General features: G+C 43.2%; 3 protein-coding genes across 3 annotated transcripts; 1 reads left to right on the top strand and 2 right to left on the bottom strand.

Moving 5' to 3' along the window:
• Positions 1–2,340: 2,340 nt before the first annotated feature.
• Positions 2,341–5,043, top strand: LOC119288175. Its single transcript, XM_037567801.1, has 2 exons — positions 2,341–2,540; positions 3,549–5,043. The coding sequence occupies exons 1-2, from the start codon at positions 2,443–2,445 to the stop codon at positions 4,720–4,722; spliced, it is 1,272 nt and encodes a 423-aa protein (XP_037423698.1). The 5' UTR covers positions 2,341–2,442; the 3' UTR covers positions 4,723–5,043.
• A 509-nt stretch (positions 5,044–5,552) lies between these two features.
• On the bottom strand, positions 5,553–6,302 carry LOC119288177 (avenin-like a6). The gene has a single exon (XM_037567802.1). It carries the CDS (start codon positions 6,247–6,249, stop codon positions 5,704–5,706), a length of 546 nt encoding a protein of 181 aa, XP_037423699.1. The 5' UTR covers positions 6,250–6,302; the 3' UTR covers positions 5,553–5,703.
• Positions 6,303–9,596: 3,294 nt separating this feature from the next.
• Positions 9,597–10,352, bottom strand: LOC119289902 (avenin-like a4). Its single transcript, XM_037569077.1, has one exon. The coding sequence runs from the start codon at positions 10,293–10,295 to the stop codon at positions 9,777–9,779; it is 519 nt and encodes a 172-aa protein (XP_037424974.1). The 5' UTR covers positions 10,296–10,352; the 3' UTR covers positions 9,597–9,776.
• Between the last annotated feature and the right edge of the window lie 353 nt (positions 10,353–10,705).

The raw sequence follows: 10,705 nt of genomic DNA, 5'->3' as shown, positions 1-10,705 counted from the left end.
TGGACCCACGACGCAACCTAGCGCTGGGACGCGCAGAGCCCCTTGACCTCCTCCCTGCCGCCTCTCGCCCCCCTTGCTCTACATATACTAAAAAATGCTTGAAAGATTTTTCTGTTGTCGACACTTCTCTATCCGAAGCGATCTTCTTCAGCCATTGTCTGGCACCCTGTCTGAGGGTCGAATTGATCCTCTTCAACCTCTCCATCACCGTGCTACTCCTATGGTGATGCAATTTTAGCCCACTCTCGTGGTTGAGCGTTTGTACCAATAACAATATGTTTTACCTCACTCTTGTGATCATTTTCCAATCTTGATTGTTACCATGGGCTTGTTAATGGAGTCGAACTATGTGATGTATCCCTTATATTATCGTTGTAATGAATTGGATTTTGCTCCTGCTATGAGTTCCTTTAAGTAGGCTTTAATCTTTTGCGAATCAATGAGATTATGTGATGCATATCTAGTATAATTTTAGAACATATCGGTACTCACATTGGGGTGACTCTACGAATTGTGATTGAAAAGATAAAGATTATAAGGTGATTGTTTAGTATAATTTTCGGGGTTGCCTGAGGTGACATTGGGGTGTGCCCTATGGATTAATATTAGAAATACATACCTAGAGGTGTGCTTAGCCATACCTATACGGCTATGCTATCTCATCTCACTTAGAGGTGTGCTTAGGAATTTTGGAGTGTTACCAACATTTTCTAAAATGCGAGGAAAATATGTTTTGAATGGTACAATTTTTTTTTCCAAAACTAAGTCAATTTTTTAAAATGTCATAAACATATTTTTGAAACACTTGAACACTTGTTATGTCATGATTTTTTTTTTGAATGATATGCATATTTTTAAAATAATACAAAAACAAGTTTTTACATTACATAAATAATTTTAATGGTACGTAAGCTTTTTATAAAAAATATGTAGATTAATTTGAAGGTATTTATATTTTTAATTATTTGAAATATAAGCAAAATTTGAAAAAAAAATCAACGAAAACAAGGGAGCTTTTTTTAGGATAAAGCCAGCTTTATTAATCGAAGTCCACAGAGAGTGGGATACAAGATAGGTCATGGGATTGGCCAAGCCACATATGACGTCCCGGTCCCCTTCTAGGAGAGAATCTGGCTAGACTATGTGCTTCATAATTTACAGCACGACACTCAAAAGAAAAAATACATTGAAAAAGGGTAGCTCGAAGATTGATCTCGGACAGAATGACACCGTATTGCCCTCTACTACCCGAGTTTATGTCGGAGACAACTTGCTTGCAATCAGAGGCAACAATGTAGTTGTTGATAAGGAGATCCTCTGCCAAACACATTGCCTCCCTGCATGCCATAACTTCCAGAGAAGACGGATCATCCACTCCTTCCACCACCAGGGCTAAACTTCCTAAATAATTTCCTTTTGAATCACGACAAACCGCTGCCGCTGACCCACCTCTCCCTGGTCGTACTGCTGCGTCAACGTGAATTTTTGCAAAACCCGCCGGAGGTGCCTTGGGTCTCTGCGGTCCCACTGGAGCATTTGGTGCACTCGTTCATCTTACTGTCGGACGGATCATATTAAGCTCGTCACGGTATCTGTTGATGAAAATTTGTGTTGCCTGAGGACTCTGAAAAATCCCCTCGTGGATCGCCTTGCGCCTCGCATGCCAGATTGACCACAGAGTAATCTACAGGAGGACAGACTCATCATGTGTGAGGGACTCAATAAGCGCGAACAGCCATTGCTTCGCTTTAGGCTCTGTCAGCGCCATCATTTCATGTGCAAGTTCCTCATCCACCAAGGCACATACACATCTGGACATTGTGCATTGAATCAGCGAATGTTTCCATGAATCCGGCATCCCACATAGCCCGCAGCTGCTAGACGTCGTCATATGGCGGTGAGCTCACACATCCTCAGTGGGAAGGGAGTGTTTTGACAATCTCCATAGAAACATCCGGACTTTGCCTGGTACTCCCTCTGTAAATTAATATAAGAGCGTTTAGATCATTAAAGTAGTTATCTAAACACTCTTATATTAGTTTACGGAGGGAGTACTTCGGTTTTCCACAGTTTTTTCCACATCCCTTCCTCTGACTGCGACGATGACGTTCCTGGTGCCCCGTTAAGCCATGCCTCACGGTGCTGTTTGGTTTCAGAAAAGCATTCTGTAACATGCTCGCTGTGGGCGGCCCGTTTGGATGCTCCGTGCTCGCTTTGGGCTGAACATGGCCCTACTATATCTCAGCCCAGTACCGTGCTTGGGCTGGCCCGTGCTAGCGCTAAAGGCCGAGACGCTGGCCCGAACTGCAAAAAGTCCACCTCCTCTCGGACGCCTCTCCACCGCCCGAAAAAGTGATAGACGACCACCGCCGCTCGCCGACGACCAGTAGGCGGCGCCGATCCGGAGCCGCCGGTTGAGGGGACGCCACCGTACGTGCGCGCATGACAGGGAATCGGCGCCACCGCCGGCGCCGGAGAGCGCGACCGCAGCAGGCCGCCGAACCCTCGCCGCCGCCGGCACCAGCCAGCCTCAGCTCCAGGTGCTCGCCTCGCGCGCCCTTACCCTAACCTTGCTTGTCTCTTAGGTTTCTCAATCCGAAGCTTATTGAACAGATCTAGCCTAGTCTTCCCCGTTGCCGCCTGTCCTGACTCCTGACATCCTGCGTGAAATTGCTATTGGACTCGATCTGTACTGTACTGTACATAGGGGAACTGGGAGCTCTGAACAGTAAAATTGTTCGCAACTCGTCCAAGAAATTACACCGTAGAGTGGTTGAACACAACAATTATATACCATAGGGTGGTTGCACATTAAGGACAATACTCTGTTGTACAGAATATCATGCTGTAGGTGATCCTGACGTACCCTGTTCTGGTTAAAGTTTAGCATATTGATATGCGTTGTTACAATCGAATGGGAAACTTAATTTACTTCTCTGTTCCTTGGCGATAGTTTGTTCTACGATAATTTGCAGGCGGGTGGGCTGCTCCATTGCTCTCTCTTGCAATCCTATATGCGCAGCCTGCACTCTGTCAGTCTCTCTGTCTTGCTGTAGTAGAAGTTCCGGCAGGATCTGTTCTCTGAATTTTCTGACAGTACACCCCACAAGGCCGTGCAGTCCGTTTCACCCACAACCAGCCGCCCTGTAAATTTCAGATAACTGACGGAGACAAACCAATCACCACATCGAACAGCTTCAACCTCCTCTGCCTCAGAACACAGGCTTCTCTTTCTCCAGGTAGAAAGCAAGACCACGCCATTGTGGTCCCTTGCTAAAGCACCAGCACGTCCCTGCCCCGTAGCCTCAACGAAGGAACCATTGGTGTTCATATTGAATTATTGATATATACATCTCACAATGGGAATAAACTTTGTTCAGTTAAACAGTCGTGCTTTTTTGCCTTAGTGTGTATAGTAAGAGCATATATACCGGAAATCCAATTCAACCTCCTCTGTCACATATATACCACATTTCTAATAAATTACTAGCTATATCTCTGTTATATTTGAGTTCTTTCTTCTGACCCTTGAATTTTCTCCATGACAGGGAAGTTGCTGTTGCAGCAAGGCCCTCTAAGAAAATCTGTGATGCCTCTGGATCTACTTCCTCATCCTCATCGGGATCTCATGCCTGGGAAAGCCTTCTAGACAGCCTGCTCCACCAAATCATTTCGCTCATTAGCTCATTTCATGACTTCCTTGCTTTCCGTGGCACCTGTCACTCATGGCACGCCGCAGCCTCTTCCTTCCCATCTGTATATACCTTCAGCTTCCCACCTCTCCACCTCAAACCAGATGTAAGCCAGGAGAGTTACAACTCAGATCGGAAATCGCAGCTTGTTGATCCTGCTAAGAAAAGTTTATCCCATCGTTGTTCAGCGCCTGGAATTACTCCACATCCCATGCGCTATCTGGGCTGCTCATATGGTTATCTTATCTTCTCTGATAGGAGACACTGCCATCTCGTCAATGTGTACACTGGCACAAAGGTGAAGCCACCAAAATTCCAATCTGAGAGCAACACTTTGATCTACCTTGGCATCCTTACGGCTCCACTAGATTCGCCCAATTCACGTCTCATCCTTTTCTCGAGAATCTCCATGCTCCAGTGGCAGGTTGGAACAAATTCTTGGACAGAGCACCCTCAGGTTGGTGAACTCATCCATCAGATTGTGCTCTTCAAAGGCCAGATGTTTGCCATGGACTTTGTTCAAAGGCTACATACCATACACATATCACCTGAGCTCAGCATGCAGGAAGTAGCAGTTATGTGGGAACAGAGCATGCTCGTAGGCCTTCATTCTAAGCCATGGTTGGTGGTCTGTGGTGACATGCTTCTCTTGGTAGATCTCTCGGTAAGCATGGACCAACTGTTTGGCTTTCCTGGCACCTTTCAAGTCTTCCGCCTCGACTTCTCAGTTGAACCAGCTAAGTGGGTGAAGATGGATAAGTTGGACAATTGGGCTCTCTTCCTCACCAATGATAGGAGAAACCCTACATTTTCTTGCATGAACCCCAAAAGATGGGGAGGAAAGAGTAACTATATTTATGTTCCAACAAAATCAGAAGATTTTGATGAGCCATGGACTGCAATAGAGGTTGGACAGCCGGTGCCCAGCTCGACTCACCGTATGTCATTCAGTTCCGCAGCCACTTCCCATTGCAGTCCACTAAATAGCCTCTGGGTGCTTCCCAGTTTGGTTTACGGGGTTGACCAGTGATTGGTCATCGTTGCTTGTTGCAGTTGCAAGGCTTTTCTTAGTCTTTCACAATGCCAGTCCTGCCGATTCCTGCTTTTGTATTATTCAGTTAGCCACTAGGTTCTGTAACTCCCATGGTTTCTTGACTTGGCAAATGTATTGTGTACAAGAATGTTGATCTATATTGTCTCCAGGAAGTGATCGTCCTGCACTGGGTCTATGGGGATTAATTGAATTCTTATGTAGCAGCTTGGTTGGCATTAATTCTGTGACTGGACAAGAAAGCACATTATTAATATGTCAACGCTGTTTCGAATCCGGTAACTCTTTATGTTGCTCATACATGTTTGTGGCTGTGTGCTTTTTGATCTGGTCTCTTTCCATATGTTCCTTGTGCCTCTATTATTTCTCCTTTCATGTTTTGAATTTCTTTTGATATAATGGGAGCCATACAATATAGAGTTTTGGTTCATTCCAGTAAGATGCTTCTGAGATTTCTTCTACCGTACAGAACATGCAATTTTATTCAGCTAACACCTTTATTCAGGAGCAGATGTTTGTTATTTCCGTACTGTCCACATTATTTTGTCACCGCTTCATCGATCAACTGAACACTGATCGATCCAGCTAGCACAGCACAGATCTTAGCAGCCACCACCAGCACAGGTAATAATAGCCACAGGCATGCTGTAGGGGGGTGGTGGTGCAATAAGCCGGGATGTATGAACTGTGCTTCGACGGGAGGGTGTGAAGCACCATGCTCATTATCTCAAACTGAACCTGCTGCAGAGGCTGACCGTAACTCCACCACGTAAGAAGGTTCAGTAAGGTGAAAAGCTTCTGACATTTCATTTATCATGTAAAACATGCGATTTTATTCGGACAAAAGCTTTATTCAGAAACAGAGGTACTGGCCACACATGATGATGTATGGCACTTTTATTTTATAACTCTTCATCGATCAACTAAACGGTGATCGATCTAGCTAGCACATCACAGATCTTAGCAGGCACCACCAGCACAGGTAGCTGTCATGGGGATGCTGTAGATGGCGGCGGCGATGGTGCTGCACGGGGTGGTGGTGCAATATTGTGGGATGTTTACGCTGCACATCGACGGAAGGGTCTGAAGCACCATCCCCATTATCTCAACCGGAACCTGCTGCTGAGGCTGCCCGAAACTTTGCCCTTGCTGCTGCTGAGGCTGGCCGAAACGTTGCCCTTGCTGCTGCCGCATGATGATCTGTGCCACGCTACAGACCGCCTGGCACCGAGCCTGCTCCGAGATCTGGGCCAGCGGCTGGCAGCACTGTTGCCGCATCAACTGGCAACCGCTTGCCTGCCACATCTGTGACTGGACATATGCTGTCTGGCTGCACTGCTGCAGGAAAGCAGCGCATGTGTTCATCTGCGGCTGTGGCTGTGGTTGCGGCTGCGGCTGCGGCTGCTGCTGGCATTGCCCGTAGCCCTGGCTACAGGTAGTGTACAGCTGCGCAACAGCGCTTGTCGCCGTGAAGGCGAGGAGAGCGAGGATGAACAGGTTCTTCATGGTGGCTGGCTATAAGTTTGCTTTGGTGTTTATGTTTGTGTGAAGGGTGATGAGGGAGGGTCTTCATGGTGCAGGCCTATTTATAGCTGCCATGGCATCATGTTGTGCATTGCATTCCTTGGTTGCTTTGATAAAGCTTTTGCGTACTTTTCAATCTAATCATCTGTCATCTTGTGTTAGGTGGTGCTAAGAGTCCGTTTTTGGATGGTCGTCAAATATACTTTTCAACACATATCGTGTAGATATCAGTCAGCTTGCGCCTGACCCCGATAATCCATATGACTCATCACTGACCACTTTACATGTCAAGCGTATATCTCGATTGTGTCTTTTTGCGAAATCAGTTTTGTTGTCTTGTACGAGTTGTTAGATATAAATCAGATTGGCATGTCCAGCATTCCATCTTGCTGTTTTCTGAAAACTGGTTTTTGTATCGTTCTACTAATTGGTAAATGGTAATACAGACGGCATCAGCAGAGCATTGATGACTCATAAATTTTCCTTTACATGTCAAGGATTGTCATGGGGCTATGCTTCGGCATGTGAAACTGAGTTTTTTTTTTTGTATGCCGAGTTTAATTGCTTCCTGGAACTGGTTTTAAAGTCTTGTATAAGCTGGTAGGAGATAAAATGCCATGAGTCATCAAATTAGTTTTACATGTGGGAAGTCTAATGTAGCATTTTTGTAGCTTTGGCCAGTGAACCTAAACTTGTTATTTTTTTTGTAAAAGGTATGTGTTCTATGCATGTATCATGAGGACAATGGATTTTTTTAGCTCGAGCTCCATGAAGCTCTTTTTTCAAAATTCGGAAAGTCATATTTTGAAGTTCCAAAAAATCTGAAAACAATACACATGGACCTATAGATGTACTCCCTCCGTTGGGTCATCTATTTTGAAACTAAAGTTGGGTCATCTATTTTGGAACGGAGGGAGTATACTGCATCTTTTCAACAACAACAACAACAACAAATAAGTTGGGGTAGCTTGAGCTGAAGATCTCGCAACCAACTCATGGTTCTGGCACATGGATAGCTAACTTTAATGCACCCCTTTCCATGGCTAGTTCTTTGTTGATACTTCAGTCCTTCAGACTTCTCACATCTCAAGTTTGGTCTATCCCGACCTCTCTTACATTATCAACACGTTTTATCAAGTGTTGCTTCTCAATAGAGTTATATTCCAGTATACATATCCTTTCGTCCGCGAATAAGTGTACTTCTAGCTTTTGTCTTAAATCAAAGTTTTAAAACTTTGACCAACTTTATGGAAAAAAGTAGCAGCATTTATGACACTAAATTAGTATTACTAGATCTGTTTTGAAATGTATTTTCATAATATATCAATTTGATATCATATATGTTACTACTTTTTTGTATATAGTTGGTCAAAGTTTTAAAACTTTGACTTAGGACAAAAGCTAGAAGTACACTTATTCGCGGACGGAGGGAGTAAGCTAAACCAGAATGGAACCCTTTGACTCCGCCCCGATAATAATCTTGCGAACAAGGTGCTTAACCCTTTACTATAGAATTATATCGTGATATAGGTGACCATGTACTCCCTCCATTCCTAAATATAAGTGTATTTTAGAGATATCAATAAGAACTACTACATAAGGATGTATATAGACATACTTTAGCGAAAATGCATAGGAGCTCTGGGGTGCTACGCCCCCCTATATTTAAAAATAATTTAGTAATTCAAAAAAATCAAAAAATCCTAGAACTTTTTATGGAATCAAACATGACCAAGTATTGCACTCGTATACAAAGATTAAACACGGAATGTCTTTTATTGTATCCGGGGTCAAAGATTTTAAAAAAATGCTATATACAAGTACTATTCATGCTATATTGTCATCATAAATTTTGTTTTTTTTTTGCCCTGAAATCAACGAGAATCATTCCTTGGCCAAACTTTTTATATGAATACAATACCTAGTCATATTTGTTTCAAAAATATATCCAGTATTTTTTTGACTTTTTTGAATTATTAAATTATTTTTGAATATAGGGGGTGGAGCACCCGAGTGCTCCTAATTCGCTTCCATACTTTAGAGTATAGATTAACTCATTTTTTTTCGTATATAGTCCATATTGAAATCTGTAAAAAAGACTTATATTTAGATACAGAGGGAGTAGTTCGCTAGAAAAATCATTCCTATGAAATTTCGTTGTATCAAGTGTTGCTTCTCAATAGAGTTATATTCCAGTATACATATCCTTCATTCTTCTATCTTGTATCCAACAGTATGCTTGTTCAGTTTTTGGTACCTCCACGGTTTCTTGACTTGGCACCAAAATGTGGCTAGCACAAGAATATTAATATATGTTGTGTCCCGCCCGTGATTGTGCTGCACAATGCTCATGGCTATGACATGTCGGCAATTAATCAGCTTCTGATGTAGCATTGAGTTTTATCGTGTGTGTTGGGTAATAACTTTACGTGTGTCAACAATGTTATCAAATCCATTAATATTTTTATGAAGTTTGTTCATGTGTGTATGTTCCTTGATCCAGGATCTCTTCTTACGTATGTACCGTCCCTCTCTTCATGTTGTGAATTTTTGGTTTAATTGGGAGCCATGTAGAGTATGATGATTCTTCAATTCAGTGAGATGTGTCATAGATTTCATTTGTTTCACGGAAAATAAACCACTCCTAGAGTAGAAGGTTTTCTTAATGGTGTAACACAGTAAAATAAAATATGTGGGTGTGCCAATATTCATTCGTATATATGAAATAAAAAGACAATCATGTGGCATAAAAAAAAGGTATAATTAGGTGTGAAATTATGAAAATATATCTCATGACTTTAAATATTATTCAGTTATATCTACTAGGTTTTGTAACTTCCATGTTTTCTTGACTTTGCAAATGTATTATGCACAATAATATTTATTATATTGTCTCCAGGAAGTGATCATACTGCAGTGGCTCTACAGGGATTAATTGACTTCTTATGTACCAGCTTGGTTGACATTAATTCTGTGATTGAACAAGAAAGCACATAGTGAATATGTCAACATTGTTTCAAATCCGGCACCTCTTTATATTGGTCATACATGTTTGTGGCCATGTGTTGTTTGATCTGCTCTCTCTCCATTCTCCATATGTGCCTTGTGCTGCTCTTTTATTTGTCCTTTCGTGTTCTGAATTTATCTTGATTTAGTGGGAGGCATACAATAGATTGATGGTCCACTTCGGTCAGATGCTTCTGAGATTTCATCTATCGCGCAAAACATGCGATTTTATTTTGACAACAGATTTATTCAGGAGCAGATGTTTGTTATTTAAAGTTGCAATAGTACTTCAATAAGGTGAGATACTTCTATGATCTCACTTATCATGCAAAACATGCAATTTTATTCAGACAAAAGCTTTATTGAGAAACAAAGGTTTCTTATTTCTATGTCGCATCAGTACTGGCCACATATGATGATATATGGCACTTTTACTTTATTTTTCACCCTTCATCCATCATCTAAACTAAATGGCGATCGATCTAGTTAGCGCAGCACAGATCTTAGCAGGTACCACCAACACAGGTAGCGGTCATAGGGATGTTGTAGGGGGTCTGAGTGATGGTCCTGCATGGGGTGGTGGTGCAATATTGCGGGATGTTCACGTTGCACATCGATGGAAGGGTCTGGAGCACCATCCTCGTTATCTCAATCGGAACCTGGTGCTGAGGCTGGCTGAAACTTTGCACTTGTTGCTGAGGCTGACCGAAACTTTGCCCTTGCTGCTGTCGCATGATGACCTGGGCCAAGCTGCAGACAGCCTGGCACCGAGCCTGCTCTGAGATCTGGGCCAGCGGCTGGCAGCACTGTTGCCGCATCAACTGGCAACCGCTTGCCTGCCACATCTGTGACTGGACATATGGTGTCGGGCTACACTGCTGCAGGAGGGCAGAGCATGTGTTCACCTGCTGCTGCGGCTGCTGCTGGCATTGCCCATAGCCCTGGCTGCATGTAGTGTCCAGCTGCGCAACGACGCTGGTCGCCGCGAGGGCAATGAGAGCGAGGATGAACATAGTCTTCATGGTGGTTGGCTACAAGCTTACTTCGATGTTTATGTTTGTGTGAAGGGTGATGAAGGATGGTCTTCATGGTGCGGGCCTATTTATAGCTACCACGGCATCATTTTGTACACTGCATCTCTAGGTTGCTTTGCTAAAGCTTTTGCGTGCTTTCCAAACTGATCATCCTAGTCTCTTGTGTTAGGTGGTGCTACAAGTCCAATATTGAGTGATCATCAAAAGTACTTTTCAACAGATATCGTCTAGATGCCGGATGAAGGCTGACCTGGATAATCGATATGACTCAGCACTGAGCACTTTACATGTCAAGCGTATATTTGGACTGCGTCATTTTGTGAAATCGACTTCGTTATCTTGTACGAGTTGTTAGAAATAAATCAGATTCATAGGTCCAGCACTCCATCTTATTGTTT

The sequence above is a fragment of the Triticum dicoccoides genome, chromosome 4A (assembly GCF_002162155.2).
Source record: "Triticum dicoccoides isolate Atlit2015 ecotype Zavitan chromosome 4A, WEW_v2.0, whole genome shotgun sequence".
Taxonomy (NCBI): domain Eukaryota; kingdom Viridiplantae; phylum Streptophyta; class Magnoliopsida; order Poales; family Poaceae; genus Triticum; species Triticum dicoccoides.
The sequence above is the reverse complement of the archived record's forward strand: the minus strand, read 5'-3'. Positions and strand labels throughout refer to the sequence as shown.

Bases quoted from the DNA above. Each gene is read 5' to 3' on its own strand.
- LOC119288175 (XM_037567801.1), top strand. From the start codon at position 2,443: ATGACAGGGAATCGGCGCCACCGCCGGCGCCGGAGAGCGCGACCGCAG. The intron at 2,541-3,548 runs GTGCTCGCCTCG...TCTCCATGACAG, and splicing joins CCAGCCAGCCTCAGCTCCAG to GGAAGTTGCTGTTGCAGCAA.
- LOC119288177 (XM_037567802.1), bottom strand. From the start codon at position 6,249: ATGAAGAACCTGTTCATCCTCGCTCTCCTCGCCTTCACGGCGACAAGC.
- LOC119289902 (XM_037569077.1), bottom strand. From the start codon at position 10,295: ATGAAGACTATGTTCATCCTCGCTCTCATTGCCCTCGCGGCGACCAGC.